Source organism: Liolophura sinensis, chromosome 6 (genome assembly GCF_032854445.1).
Source record: "Liolophura sinensis isolate JHLJ2023 chromosome 6, CUHK_Ljap_v2, whole genome shotgun sequence".
In the NCBI taxonomy this organism is placed as follows: domain Eukaryota; kingdom Metazoa; phylum Mollusca; class Polyplacophora; order Chitonida; family Chitonidae; genus Liolophura; species Liolophura sinensis.
Genome location: NC_088300.1, coordinates 37,292,409 through 37,309,008, shown reverse-complemented (window position 1 = coordinate 37,309,008; position 16,600 = coordinate 37,292,409). Strand labels below are relative to the sequence as shown.

General features: G+C 38.9%; 2 protein-coding genes across 2 annotated transcripts; both read left to right on the top strand.

Moving 5' to 3' along the window:
* The first annotated feature begins 268 nt into the window (after positions 1-268).
* Positions 269-4,436, top strand: LOC135467159 (sodium-dependent glucose transporter 1C-like). Its single transcript, XM_064744924.1, has 3 exons — positions 269-412; positions 720-1,011; positions 3,454-4,436. Exons 1-3 carry the CDS (start codon positions 269-271, stop codon positions 4,434-4,436), a joined length of 1,419 nt encoding a protein of 472 aa, XP_064600994.1.
* Positions 4,437-8,283: 3,847 nt separating this feature from the next.
* Positions 8,284-16,123, top strand: LOC135466690 (integral membrane protein GPR180-like). The gene is made up of 5 exons (XM_064744331.1): positions 8,284-8,836; positions 9,418-9,964; positions 12,227-12,482; positions 13,763-13,888; positions 14,614-16,123. Exons 1-5 carry the CDS (start codon positions 8,355-8,357, stop codon positions 14,829-14,831), a joined length of 1,629 nt encoding a protein of 542 aa, XP_064600401.1. The 5' UTR covers positions 8,284-8,354; the 3' UTR covers positions 14,832-16,123.
* Positions 16,124-16,600: the final 477 nt, after the last annotated feature.

Sequence of the window (16,600 nt, the reverse complement as noted above, 5' to 3'; positions counted from 1 at the left end):
ATGTTAAATATATATCGCTGTTTAATGTATTTGCAGAACAAATTGAATTTGCTCGGGCGTGGCTTATACGTCAGATGAACTTGAGTTTCACTTAAACTACCTTTAAAAGTTGGGCTTACAGACAAACATCATATATAATACCGTCTGGTTGTTGAATGGGATAATTCGTTTTGAAAATCACTTTCAAAACCAGAAAATCAGACTGTTGAAAGTAAAACCACCCATAAGTCATAGAATGACAATACTAGTAACTGAAAGTATTTCGGTTATGGACTCTGGAAAGGTCACCGTTCCTCAGGTAACTGAAGAATCTGGCCCGGATGGAGAGGATGAAAATGCCGAGGGCACCCGGAGAGCTGCCAGGTTTAAGCTGGCGAAAACTTCAAGCTTGTTCGTCACCTGGGTTTGCATGGTACGTAAGAGAGACGTCGTAAAAATCAAATTTATTACTGTGTCGCAAGTCAGATTCCAGTTTAAACTATTATCAGAGCTGTAAAAACACAGTTTGAGTTAAAAAAAAAAAAACAAATGTTAGAAGAAGAAACTTATTGCTTAGAAGCTTAACACATGCTATTGCTTTTGTGTGTAAGGTATATACTGTATAATTACATACAAGACAGCATGTTTCCTGACAATCAAATTAAGAAAAATTAGAGAAACTGGTCTGCTTTGATACGTGAAGACATTCTCTTGAAATCACAGAAATATGTGTTTAACAGGGCTTGTACGGTGGAATAACAGGACCCACAGTTCCGGACCTTGGCGAACGCCTACACACAGACTATGACAGCGTTGGCTTTGCTATTGCCTTCCGAAGCATGGGAAAACTGATTGGATCACCCGCATATGGATATCTACGGGACAGATTCAGCAGTTATGCTGACTTGCTTCTTGGAGTGGCCCTTACCGTGGTGTCTATCTCTGTCATAACTAAACCGTGGGTAAGCACCGTTAGCGTTCTGGCTTCCCTGTTCTTTGTGGAGGGAGTTTTCCACAGTGGAATTAATGCAGGTAAGTTAAAGGTTTGGACATTCTCACAACTGAGACAATGCACTTCATACGGATACTAATGGCCGACATTAATGTTTATTTCTTAACTTTACCATTTATAATGTTTATTTATTTCTTTATTAGATTCCCGGTGCATCGCTGGCTCAATTATAGTTAAATCGTTGCATCACAAATATCAGGCCTTTGACCAGTAAAGCCGTGAGTTCGAATCCAGCTCTTGTTGCATGGGCTGCGGTTTTAAATCAGTTTGTCAGCTACCCAGTGAAGTTGTGCGCCGCGTTTTTCTTCAGGCATAAAGCTGATCGCTGGCGTACATATGCAGGCTGTCCAGGAGCTGCATTATTCGAACTGGTCATGCAGAGTGCCCGCTCTATAATTAGAGTGACTATAATACATATTTGCAAATTAATACATTTCAAGTGAATGAAAATCAGACAGTGTTTAAACTGGTGAGTTAATTTACATCTGTAGACGGAGCCAAAGAAATAAATCATGGTTTATCTAGCACCGTGTAATAGAAATGTAAACAGGACAAACCAGAAAGCAAGACAACAAACTCGAGGTTTATTTCGTACCATGGCTTAAAATGAACGGCATATAATACATGTACGTCAGAAACGTCATATACATGGATATTGAGTCTCCGCATCATATGTACGTCACAAAATAGATAGGTGGGAAAGCGAGGGTTTCCACTTCGTCTAATCCGCCCACCTTATCGATCTCCTGCTTCAATAGTAATACTAATGTTTTTCTGTTAGCAGTAACTACATGGCACTTAACTACATTTTCCGGCTATTTTGCATGCTTTATTGATAAGATAGGGCATCGCAAGGTGGTCCAGTCGGTAGTTTCACTGGCGAGGTACAAACAACGCTCACACACATTTACCTCTCGATTCTGATTGTGTAAGCGAAATATTATTGACAGCATTGGTAAGCTACAATGTAGCCAGACGCCGGTAAAGGGTTGGGCTTTTGAGAATTTAATAAAGCTGCCACCACGCAGTTTATATTCAGTTCTGAGAAATAAATTAACAAAGCATTAATAGCAATATTAACATATCAGTTCATAAAAAGCACATTTTGTCCATCTGGCAAGCAAGTGCTGGCATAACTTTTTCAACTTTGACGAGGTAACATTTCAGGCAATCGAGTATGGAAGTAAATGTATTCTGGGCGCAGTTTGTGTCTCGCCAGTGGAAATTTCGACAAAGAATATTTGAGAATATTTTGACAAAGAATTACACTCAAAAAATAATACAGAAAGTTTGTTGTGATGGTTGAATGTAGTCTCTTATTATAAAATAATACTGTCATATATATTTAACAAAATACTGGATTGGTCTTATTCAGCCTTTATGATGAATGGATAGAATACGTTGGCTATATATGTACATATAACAGACAAGTCTGCTGCAATAACATAACACATTCTAGCACCACTGAGACAACAGACGTTTTGTTAAATTTAACCGATATATTTGTTTAGAGTAAAGCAATATTAACATAGCAGCCCACGAAAACACATTTTTATCCCTATTTCAGTTAGCCGAGTATAATGTAGTATATGAGGAACAGTCTCTACACCCATGTATATGTCGGGTTTACTCGGCATTAGTTATGGTTTGAGCGCCTGTGTGTGATAACTGTCTTGCAGTTTGATCAGCCAATGAGCTTCTTTCCAAAAAGCAGCCTAACATATGAGCTTTCTGTTGCTGGACCTGTCTGGAACTCCGACATATTTATCACGGGCATGGACATAATCAGTCAGTCATTTTTTTACAAGAGTTTCGAGCTATGTTAAGACAAGCGAGCGACGTCCCCTTGTGGCGTGACGTCGTCGGTTTGCAGCATGGTACCTTGGGTCTATCTATCATGTTTAATAGAATATAAAATATATGTATTTAATTATTTTATTGTCTGTTATTGGTGTTTAATCCGTGCTCAAGAATATTTCATTTATACGACGACGGCCAGCATTATGTTGGGGGAAAACCTTGCAGAACCCAGGAGAAACCCACGACCACATATAGAATATAGAAGGTTATTAAACAGTATTGGGTTGATCTTCTGAAATATGTAGTAGGGTGGAACAACATTGATATTCTGCCGGTAGTTTGATATAAACACGAATACTACCGTGTTAAAACATACGAGTCAAGTAACCCTATACGAAACCGTAAAGCTACGTCGTTATTTTGAACTGAGACGTCACTCCGTTGTCGTAGTGACGTAACTCGAAAACTGCGTACCAGTATATAGCGCAATATACTATGTATTAATCTTTCCACCCATGTTTAATGAAACGAGGGTGACAAGAAGTAACTCTTTTTGTTATTGGCCAAGATCGAATATGTCTAACCGGAAAAAGTTAAGTCTATGAGCGAGACATTGCTTTGTTTGAATTTTGTACTGTTCTATTTTTTCAATGGTTTTTCAGTGGGAAATTCCATGTGCGTTCTCATGTGGAAGGAAAAGGCGGCGATGCCTGTACACTTGCTCCACTTTGGGTACGGACTCGGGGCCTTGGTTTCTCCACTGATTGCTACACCATTTCTGTCTCATCGCCACGGTTTCAATCAGACTTCATCAACCAACAACGAAACCTTCACGGAAGAAGACATAATCTTCAAAGAATCTTTAATCGAAATACCCTACGCCATCGTATCTGGGTTTGTTCTCCTTACTGGAATGGCCAATGTTGGATTTTTTCTTTACAAACCGTTCCGCAGAATGACTTCGTTGTATGGTTGCACGTCCTATTCAAATCTGCGTGAAGCTCCTTTCCTGAAAGATCGCCCAAAGAGTGCTGTGTCAATTTTAGCTCTGTTTTTCCTGTTTAACATGATGACAGTGGTTATGGACAGGGCTCTGGGCTCCTTTCTATTCACTTACGCCATGGAGAGTGGCATCGGATTCAGCAAAGGTGAAGCAGCTTATCTGAATACAGGATTCTTCGCCTGTTATGCCGGTGGCCGAGCCATCATGGGATTGCTGGCACATAAGATTCCCGTCAGATACGTACTGTTCTCTGAGGTCTATCTGACGGCTGCCTGCTCAGCAATTATTACTTTCTATGGTTACGACAAACGTCTTATACTCTGGGTATTCTCCTGTTCCCTTGCTTTCTTTTTCGGTCCCGTCTATCCCTCAGGCATGGCCTGGGTAGACCGATATGTTCCACTATATGGTGTGGTCGTTGCCATCTTTGACATAGGTAGCGGTATCGGCGCGTTTATCTCGAACTGGATGTCTGGCTATCTCATCAGCAACCTAGGACCACGTTCCTTGTTGTATTTCACGTTTTCTGCTGCCGGCGTTTTGTGTCTCACCATGCTCATTGCTCAGTTCATTGGGAACAGTCGGGGCGACAGGCACCAAGCGATTAAAAAAGAGATAACGGTGGAATCCGAAGGAAAATAGACAATAAAAGTAGTATACATTGATTTCAAACCTTAAATTCATTATTTTTATTCACTACTTCACAGATTTGATACTCCAGAAAGAAATGAAGCTCACCCGTCTCCTGGTGAACAGCTATAATATGTGTAAAATGGCATCTTTATTCTTTAGTTTCAAAGGTATTTCTATGTTATTGGAAAATTGTATTATAGGGGTGACGTTAAAGAAAATACACTATCGAAATTCTATGCGTGGATCAGTTTTCATGTAATGATGAAAGGTGGACCTGACTCCTTCCCCGCCTCCCCTATCGTGTGTTTTTGGGTGGGGGGGGGGGGGGGGGGGGGGGTACGCGAGAATGCCAGAATTCAAACGAGTAGATAAGGAAAAAAGAAAAGAAATTTTATTCTTTATCCACGAACTCATGTATGTGGGAATTCGTAGATGACATCACTGGGCACTTAAGTTTTTGCTCTCTTATCTTGCTCTCGTTTTCGCCCAACAATTATATAATTCTGCGTGAGGCCCTACAAGTGTCAGAAAAAGAGCTTCACGCCCTTGTGTGCACATCTCATTTTCTTGCTTCTTACTCTTCTATTCTTAGATTTTTTGTTTATTGATTGATTTAGTGATTTTTTGCTTTCTTAATTGCTAATTTTCAGGTTTTCTTAGTTTGACGATTTCATGCCTGTTTTCGCATTTTCTTATTTTCGCATATCATCATTTTCGTCTGTTGGAGTATTCCCCTAATTCTCATTTTCTTATATTGGTAATTTCGAAAAGGCTTCAATGAAAAGGAGCCTAAAAAAGAAAAAAAAAACAAGACAAAAAACAAACAACAACAACAACAGAAAATGGCACAAAGCACTTAACCCAGTCCGTCAAGGCAGTTGGGATGCAGTCATGCGCTTAATCATGCAGACCAGTCATGAACGCTTGTAGTTTTCAAACAGATACTTTACATTCTTAATCATGACCTTTGCGGAAGATTGTTGAGGTGTTTGAGTGTTAAAGGTATATCGTTATATAGCGTGTTTACAGAGTAAGCTGGATTTGATCTAATTTTTAACTTCCTCCGAATGTTCAGCACAGACAAACATCATACCGGGTACATCATTCATGACTTAAGTAAAAGTAGAAGCCGCCTATATACTGTTTGTAAAACACATATTATGAGGCCTACATTTTTCTGTAAAGTGTATAAGCACAAATGAGTATATTTCCTGAATTAAAGGTGGCCAAATAGCCTGTAGAATTTACAAAATTACACCTGATTATACCTTCCGTGGTACGTGAAGGCATCCTCATAAAATTTCCAAAATAGCCTTGAAAAGCGATAGAAAGAACCCCAGGAATTTATGTTTGACATGGCTTGTACCGTGGAAGCAGTGTCAGATCACCTGAATATGGATATCCGCGGGACAGATTCAGCAGTTGTGCTGACTTACTTCTCGAGGTGGCCCTTACCCATGTATTAGGTTTATTTATTCGTTCAGTAGATTAGCTCGCCTCGAAGTCGGGAGACCTGGGATCAAACCCGGTTCGGTCATACAAAACCTTTAAAAATGTTATTAGCTGCTGCCTAGCTTGGCGCTGAGCACTGAGAGCTTAGAGCAAGGAAACAGAACTGGTTGGCCCAGTGTTAATATAATGTGACTTGGTGGGGTGTCATGTCTGGTGTCTGCGACATGATACTTCAGTGGTGGCTTCACTTTGGCGGCATGGACTCGCCCTGCCACGAGAAGACACAATACATGTACCCACATCTCTTCGTCGTCGCATGACTGAAAAATTGTTAAACACGACGTACAAGTATACATACATACATACATATTAGCTGAGCTTTATTGGCTCGAGTAGTTAAATTAGTCAGGTACTTGGCGAAGTTTTTACTTTCTTTTTACTTTAATTTTCATTTTTTTTTTCTGATTTTAACATTTTCGTGCAAGTTTTTGTATTTTCTTATCTTGGGGTTTTCCTCTGATTCTGATATCTTGTGACACCAGTGATTTTGCAATGGCTTAACATGAAAATGGCAAAAATCAATCATCCCCCTGTCTAGCTGTTTTAGTTCGATGTTGTCATTGTCTTCAGTTCCTTCGCCAGTTTAAAATCCCCACGACACATAATGAGGAGGAATAAAAGGACACGTGACTTGTAACGTTGATATCGTCTAAAATGAGATTGCTGTAACTATTGAGGCACACGTGCAGGCGGGCACAGGTGCAGTTAACTGACTAATGTAAGATTCACCCTGATAAGATCGGCCCACGCTTCTATTGTCAAAAGACATACTAGAATTAGATTTTTCCAAGGACAAACGATGTACGGGTTTACAGCCTTGGACACGGAATTAGTACATTCCCCCATTCTCGCTGTACTCTCTGGTGTATCTGATTCGTGTGACATCAGGTTACCTGATTCCTCTGACATCTGGTGTACCTGATTCTTCTGACATCCGGTGTACCTCATTCCTCTGACATCAGGTGTGCCTGATTCCTCTGACATCAGATTACCTGATTCCCGTGACATCAGATTATCTGATTCCTCTGACATCAGGTATGCCTGATTCCTCTGACATCAGGTGTATGTGATTCCTGCCACATCAAATGTATGTGATTCCTGTGACATCAGGTGTATCTGATTTCTTCTGACATCAGGTATGCCATATTCTTGAGGCATCGGATGTGGCTAGACCAATGGCGGATAATGAATTGATATTAAAATCGCTGCCTGTTTTTTTAATCTCCTAACTGCGTATTTAAGCCATACCTATGTATGTTTACAAGCGTCCGAATTTCACAGATTACCTGCGAAAATTTGCAAACTACGACACTGTCGTCACTGCATGTGAGATGTGCGTGATTGCATGATTCCCTCGCGTGCAATTTTATACATGTTATTTTGAATTAATTTTGTCTGTGCTTTCAATTAATCAGTAAGCTTTTAAAAACAGTGGGGTTGAAAGGGAGCAGCAGGTAGGATATGCTCCATCTCACCCAAGTGCATTAATTTCTCTTTATGTAGACAGACCAGTTTGCGCAAAAGGTATTTTAGGGTAATGGTTCCAGTTCAGAGCCAATGGCTCGCAATGAGCCACGAATGACTGCCTCGGTACATGAAAGTGCACATGCATTAAAACAGGATTAGCTCATATCATCCCATTTGATGATTGCTGTCTCCACATGCAGCCATCTTTCATCAGGTGATAAGACATGGACGTTTTTTTTTTTTTTTCAGTTCCACTTGAGGTTATGTCCTCTACAAAACCACCATTGTCTCATTGGTCAATTATTTGTATTCAGGGTATAACATCAGAATGACTCAAACTGCATCCACAAAATTTACATATCCATCATATTTATTACCTGTATTAGCTATTGTGTTGTATATCTTGCTTTATATACCCTTGTTATGCAACCCTGAGTCTTTAGTGATGTAGCCTCACTCCAATCTTCCAGTGGTGATTCGATAAGATGATTACAACACTGACAGAAATATTACGCCTAATAAAGACTTATTACATAGAATTTCAAATGGTTTGTATATACCTATCATCATGCTTTGAACGGCATCTATAGAGTTGGGCGTAAATACCATGGAGACCAGTTCTCCGGGCATATTTCTTTTCAAATGGGTATTGTGCATAAGTCGTGCCTTGTACAGTTGAATTACTGGGTCTGGTTATTTGCCAACATGGAGTGTTTCTCCAATCTGAAGTTAAACCCTAAGCATGGCGTTTCGGAAGGGAACGTCCAGCTCAGCTTTGGGCGACTAAAGCTCCAGAGATGCGCCTTGTTAAGGGGAGACAACCTCATAGATAAGCATATCACGTGACATCAACAAAATAGCCAATATGGCGGTGAAATTGTGTACGAAGCAGCCGAACAGGTGACTCAATAGAATTTTAGTCGATATTAGTACAGTTTTAAGGTAGCCATGTTTGTCAAGGCTTCCATTTACATGTGCTTATTGGCCCTGACTTTAACAGACGTGGTCGATTCCTTACATTTAGAAGGAACGTGGCATAATGGCGACGATTTCTTTCTCTTCCTTGCCAAATTCGGTTTCCAGCAATCCATCGCTCATGACACAAAGAATACAAACGGGTATATTTATGGGAATATTTCTTCAACAAATGCGTCAGACTCCCGATTGACATTGGTTCTTGTAGACAGCGAATTTTTCATTGATTATTACGGCAATCGGACCACGCCTTCCCGAGAAAAAGCTTGCCGTCAAATGTTTGGGAAGATTGACACGGTTGCCTTTGACAGCCGCTGTTTTCCTCGTGGCCCTGAAGATTTTCTCCGCAAAGTTCCGTGTGCCAGGGGACATCTATGTTCTGACGAAGACGACCCCAAAAACGTCATTCCAGGGTATCAGTTCACATATACCGTCCAGGATCTTAAGAAACCAAGGTGAGATAATTTGGTGTTACTGTGTACAGATTTAAACAACCGGTACTCTATTTCATCTAATGTTTGGTGTGTAAAAATGCACTTTCACAAGCACACAAATGCGTTAAAATGATACTTTTGATGCCAACCCGCTGTTCTGAGTAGAAATTAATCAAACTTCAGAACACTCTTATGGCAATCTGAATCAATCAGAATCAAGAAAAATGTGCCACGAAAAAAAAAAAAAAAAGGGGTTTTAGGTGAAATGCAGTATGGCTCTTAAATTTGTTTACTCACAGATGACTATGGACCACCATAGTGACAGTCCTCAGTTAATGAACAAATTTAGGGGACCTACTATGGCTTTAACAATCATAAAACAAGTTAATTATTAGTATCAAATATGTAGATATCTTTGGTTACTTCGAGTACACTGACTAGTAGGTTGAGAAATCTTTTGATACACCATATTCATGGCTGCTCAGCCTGATCTAGAGGAATAATAAATCTTTCAGGTCTCCATCATGTACATTCTTCAAAAGTAAATATACATTTATTCTTTGAAAATAATAAATAATTTTTGTATATTTTTGGACTTTCAGATTCTGGTACCTGAGTTTTGTGTCCTGTCATCTCAACTCCACAGATGTTAGCACATGCCACTGGCAGCACCAACAACAGTCCCTCAGCATTCACTATGATATATGGCTCGTCAATGGACACCCGTTCACTAAACATGTTAACCCATTCGAACATCAGTTTTCATTTGAACAGCATGATGTGTTTGAGATCCACGTAACTTTCCTGTTTCTTTGCTCTATACTGATTCCTTTATGGCTGTATGCCTACCGTAAACAGCGTCACAGATTGACTCAACTGTTCACGGGCTGCATCATTCTGGAGACTGCAGGAATTCTCTTCAACTTCGTACACACACTGAAATTTGCCTTTGACGGAAAAGGGGTCTTTTTATTGCACATCTGTGGAGATGCTATCGATAGTTTTGCGGAGTGTCTGTTTGTCTTGCTTTTACTGGTGATTGCGAAAGGGTGGGCTATAACAACACGAGATCTCGCAGGAAAAGCTCCGCTGTTCATCATATGGTCATCATACACTGTGCTGAATGGAGCCTTGTTTATCTGGAATCTGGTAAGGTCACATATATTTGATTATCACCTTATAATTGAAACTAAACTTTTATGTCACAATGATTTCAGGGTGGCAGTAGAAATCCTGCTTTTTAATATAACATTATTAGCTTTATTAGGGATTACACTTTCTGAATATAGCTGAGAGACCATTGTGCGTTTTGAACCAGAGACCTCAGAGTTGGGCACCAAATGGACAGCAGTTTTTAGCACTAGAATCAGTGCTGTATCCAGGAAGTGTAATCCATAATAATGATAATACCGTTTAATACTTAAAATCTTCTCTCTAAATGGCATCTATACCAGCCTTGATATATTCCCCTTTGGGAGCTGTGTTATCTTTGATCATCAGAGAGGTAATATGTATATATTCTCCATAAACTCTAGCACTCAACTACCTCTTATTTTTGTGGCAGGCCTGTTAGTTGAATGGTCTAGACAGTAGACATGTATTGCTAGTGACTTGGTGCCAGCTTCTGAGGTTGCTGGTTCAAACCCCGCAGTGGCCAGTTTTCACCGCTAGTATCTGTGCTATGTTCAGAAAGTATAATCCATGATAAAGATAGTACTATTACTTAAAATTCATTCTCTAATTGACATCTCCATGTATACCAGCCTGCTTTAATATGTAACCAAGTTGTGCAGCTATGCAGCTCTATCCTCTCCTGTACACGTTCTTCATGCTTCACACTGAAAAGCAAAGGAAACTATGTCTGAGAGATGTATATCATAGGCATCAGGTCTAGAAAGGGAGAGGAGGTATTCGCCCCTCAAGTACATACCAGGGTAGGGGCAGGAATATCTTTTTGACCATGTTGGTCACTCCAGGTTTGGCCTTGGGGAATGGTCTCCTCAGTGAAAATCAAGCATTTAGAAATATTCTAGGCATTTTTGCAACGGTGGGCTGCCTGTCAAATGCTAAAGTTATGATATAATTATTTCATAGCCTTGCCGTATTTCATCAAAAATGCACTGTCAACACATTATAGTAAAACATTTGCAAAACTTTTTCTTTTTTGAGAGACTTCTACATTTGATTTTAGACGAATCTGTCTTGATTAAGACCTTGCACTTAACTGTCCGTCCCAGATGGCAAAGCGTTCAGTTGAACCAGTCAGACTGGTCAAAGGCTAGACCCTAGACCTGAGGCAATGTAAACTTGACCAGTGATACAGTTGTGGTACAACCCTAATTCCTCAACCTTTTCGCATATAAAAGAACAGCTTTCAGTGTAATTTTTAAATTTGATTTTGGAGACAAAACTTCAATGGGTTGGCCAACGTCAGGGTTTCACAAAAAGTATGATTTTATCAGTCTAAGCAGAATACTGTCCTCAAAATAGGCTTTAATAAACACCTTGTAAACACACGAAAATTCGAAGAATTGCTGTATGTTCCTTGTATTTACGTGTACATCAGAGTATATAATATATAAAGTAAACAAGGAAGTTAGTCAGATTCCTTGCTTGGGACATCTGAACTGCCAACACCTGTTGCGACATGCCCCTTGCAAGAAAGGCAGCAATATTCATTACTGGTATCAATAGCCCTTTCCTACGTGTATACATCACTTGGACAGTAATAGGTTAATACATGTTGTTGGAAAAAGAATGGAGCAGATGTGATGCCAGTACACCAATGGCAATCAGCTATTACACATAGCCTGATTAGGCCTCTAGCCTACAGACAATTCTGATACAAACTGATATACAATCCAACATGTGTATTACTATAAAATAATGTGCCGTGACAATTGTCCTGTCATAAAGAACTACATGTATATGCTACAGGTATTTGAAAAAATGTAGGTGATATTCTGTGTCCGTGTAAGTAAGTCATAGCTGTTAGTATTAAACTAGATAAACATGTAATGAATCACACTGACACATCTGATGAAAGATATACAGGCAAGTTTTTGTCATACAGTTTAATCAGTCATACATACATGTGTAGAAACTGACTTACAAATTTGAATGCAAAGTTATAAATGCATCCCTACCACATTGACATGCATGGCATGCACAACACCTGGCACGCTATTGGTGTGTTTTGACAATATGACGAAACGTGAAGGGCTAAACCTTATATATTCAATCATGTTTTTCGAGAAATATTATACTTTCATTTGTAATTTCTGGTGATATTCAAATTCAGTTCTTCTTCAGTTTATCTTTAATGTCTTCTTGTACTAATAAGGCATGCATATATACCCTAATACATGTGATATGGTTTCTGGTCATGTAGTTTCTTTTTTTTTCTTGCAGACAGAGTTGGATGTGGTGTCCAATATTGAAGAATGGGAGACCTGGCCTGGCTACATCACCCTGGGCTTTAGGATGGCCATCATGTTCTGGTTCCTGTACGAACTAAGAAAGACCTCTTTAAAAGAACGTCGTTTGGAAAGACTTCAGTTCTTCCAACATTTTGGAGCAGGTTTCTTGGTTTGGTTTATCTACCTTCCAATTCTCGCCGTCATTACAACTCAAGTTTCTTCATTGTGGAAACGGAAAACAACTCTTAGTAAGTAATTCTGCACTTTGTTGTACTATAGGGATAAAATTGAATTCTGCAGGGTTGTGTATGCTGAGAAAATATGTAGATAAACAGGTTTCAAGGTGTAATTGTATAAATAAGACAATGGCAACACATTCCACATTATAGATGTGCATGGAATAGATAATTGCATTATGTTCCACATTGTGGATGGACATGGAATAGATAATTGCAACATGTTCCACATTGTAGATGTCCCACATTGTAGATGTGCATGGAATAGATAATTGCAACATGTCCCACATTGTAGATGTCCCCTATTGTGGATGGGCATGGAATAGATAATTGCAACATGTTCCACATTATAGATGTGAAGGGATTAGATAATTGCAACGTGTTCCACATTATAGATGTGCATGGAGTAGATAATTGCAACATGTTCCACATTGTAGATGTGCATGGAATAGATAATTGCAACATGTTCCATATTATAGATGGGCATGGATTAGATAATTGCAACATGTTCCACATTATAGATGTGCATGGAATAGATAATTGCAACATGTTCCACATTGTAGATGTGCATGGAATAGATGATTGCAACATGTTCCACATTTTAGATGTGCATGCATTAAACATGAATTACAACATGTTCCACATTATAGATGGGCATGGATTAGATAATTGCAATATGTCCGACATTATAGATGTGTATGCATTAGACATGAATTACATGTTCCACACCCAGCACCCCAGGTACAGGTTCAATCCAAGCCTTGGGCGCGTTGGACAGGGAATTTCTAGATTCTCTTGCAGTTATTACTGGCAAGACCTTGATGACAATAAGCAGTAAGCTGCATATGATGACATACATGAATGCACAGTTCTTGGAAGAACACTTGTCCTCAGCTAGTGTAGGGTACAAGTCTGCCAGTAATTGCCAAAGATCGATTGTTTACCATGGGCACTCTTAGTTTCATCCACTCATAAAACCCCACACCATCATACAAGTGAAAAATGATTATTTGATAAGTAAATATATTAAGGTGTTCCCCATCCCATGCTAATCATACATGCATTAGTTAGTGGCAGTTTGTCCCACGTTATAGATGTACATTCACTGATTTGTACCATGAAGAGTACAGCTTAGTTGTACTAAAGGACCACTGTATACACAGTTGCATGATGTCTGCAATTTGCATGTAAATTGTTATTCATGAAACATGTTAATGACATTAGGACATAAAGATGTAGAAGCTAACTTTTTACATATGTAAGTTGATTCATTTTTTTTTTTTTAATTCCAGGTATAACCTACTCAGCGGACTTTCTGGCTTTTGCTGTGTTGGTACATTTATTGTGGCCTTCTCGAACAGCCTTAAATTTTGTTCAAAAGGAAACACTTTTGCCACCAGACGAGTTGGAGGTAGCAGGTAAGTTTGGGTCATTGTGTGGGTTCAAACAATGGCCTTGGACAGAGTTTGTAGATTCCTTAACTCTCACTGTGTTCGGAGACTTCTTGAATATAAGCCATTGATGCAAAGTCGAAATTTCATTGAAGACCATTTGTCTTTCACCAATATGGTGTGTATATCTGTACGTCACATGTGGAAAAGTTTGTCAGGAACTTAACAAAGGTAAAAACTGACAATCATGATATGAGTGAAAAATTCTTGAGTGTGTTAAACAACAATCAAGTAAAGGAATAACTAAAAACAAGTAACAGTTAAGGTTTCTTTGTTTTCTAAATGTACTGTACAAGTCTGGTGTTCACCAGTTTTCACCTTAACATAAGTGTTAAACCCGTGTTAATAAGTAGTCAAAGCAAGATAAGATGAAGTGAGGGAAGTGACTTTTGCTTCTATGAGGATAGAGATCTTGAATTTCATGTTAAGTTGTATGGAGTTCTTGATTGAAAAGTTCCCTTTCCTAGGGAGATTTCAAGATTCTCCTGCTTTCATTTCTCTCAGCACCTTGGTGGTTAGAAGCAGGTACTGCTTTATACCTAAAATTGGACATACCAGGCTGTAACTTTGGGGAAAGTTTGCCAGCAACGTGCCAGAGGTCTGTGGTTTACTCTGGGCACCCAGGTGTCCTTCACCCACAAAACTGGCCTCCATCACAAGTTATTTATTATATGCAATTTGAATTTTTCCAGGCTTGTTGGAGTCTGGACCAACTTTCCGTGAGGTGGAGCGTGACGTCACATATATTCCTAAAGAAAATGGTCACAAAAGGAAGTCTGAATCTAATGGATTAGCACCGTTGTCAAGATCTCAGGACAAGCAGACTATGAAGGGCAGGAAACCAACTTCACAGGATGACCAGACTGGCTTACTGAACAATGATCAGTTTTCAGACTTTGATTCATTATGACTTTTTATAAAAGGGTGTGTGTTGGGTGGCTACTACTCTGTTGTACGCCTCAGGGTACTAACTAGCTAACTAGCTAGCTAAATGCCAGCTCAAACAAGCCGATTAGTATACTGATGTCGGATAGGATAAATGAAAACTTCCTGAGTACGGCATAAAACACCAATCAAGTAAATAGTACAATACCTCTACTGAGGCAAAACTGGTGTGTTCCAGTCCTTAGCCAGAGTTGGCCTAATCTACAATAATCAGATGAATATCATGCTCAAATTATACATATTAAAGAACAGTACAAATATGTATACAGTATACTGTGTTATAACAGTATATACTGTAGTATAAAGTCGTTAACAATTACTAAAATGCTTGAATTTTTTTTCTCTTATTATTAAAACATAAAAGACCTGAGGAAATGTTCAATACCGTTTTTTATACTTTTGTTCTTTACAGGTTGATGTCTTTCATGCTTATTCTGTAGTTGACTAAAAATGTTGAGAAAATGGGGTGGATTTTAACTGATTGTAAGGACAGCAGGTGCACATGTACTAGATACAACAAATGGCGCCTGCTGCCATAAGTTAATATCTGCTCAATGTTGACACCACAAAAACTCTCTATAAAAGGCATGTCGAACAATAGAGGCTGATAATAGATTAAGAAACTAAATCAACAAAGTGCCATGTTTGAAAATGATCTGATGTGTAGTGTTAGACAGGGGTGTATATGGTGCATTTTGGTGAACACTGACAAAGCTGAAAAATTTCAAATGACAGCTGAGTATGACTGTTTTACAGGGGTTTCTTTGTTCTGTCTGATAAAAAGAGTTACTACATGCGTGTACAGTGTGGGTATTGTGTGCTTATGGGCTTGATGAAGGGCAGCTTGCCTAGATTACACGAACATGTGGCTTGACATCTACATGAGACGATTAATTATAATAAGATGATTTTTACAGATTTATTTTTTAGATGATGTTTTGTGGATGGTTGTGTTCAGTTGCTTCTTGCATGCATTGAAATAGTTTTATGGCAGCTGTTGCTCCCGATGGTCTTCTAAGTGTAGATCATGTTATAAGCTGATACATGCTAATCAGAAGTGATAAGTTGGAGAAAGTTCAAAAGTTAGCAATCTTGGAACATGTACTTCCTTTCTTGGCATTTAACATACCATTATTGATCAAGTAATGGTTTTTCCCCTATGTCAATATGTGGTTCGAGGTAAGGTGTCATGTCTGGTGTCTTCCAGTTACAAGTCAGCATGTCAATATTCAAAGTCGGCTACAAGACTACACCATCATGATTATGATCATGATTACACAGCAAAATTATGAGTAGAAATGAAGGTAAATGACATCATAACACTGACCACTTCATGTGATTTTGTGATCTCTGTCCTTGCATAATACATTCCCACCCTTGCTTTAATAATATAGTTCCCCTGTCACATGTTTTGAATTACCTTGGATAGTATATTCCAGGAATTATAAATGCAATTGTAAATGATGTAGATATGGTTGTTCTTAAGCAAGGCGTTGAAAATGCATATATTGGGTTTATTTTCACGTGTCTGTGATATTTGTTATGTTTTAACATTTTTTAAATAGAAGATATAACTATGTATATTGAACATTCCTGTCACAGCATACTGAAAAGACTGCACACTCCAGGCTGATATAATGAACTAACTTTAACCTGTAGATCATTTGAACAGTCTTGTGACACCTACTGTACTGAAGGGCCACTGACACTAAACATAGTGTATTTTCACATCAA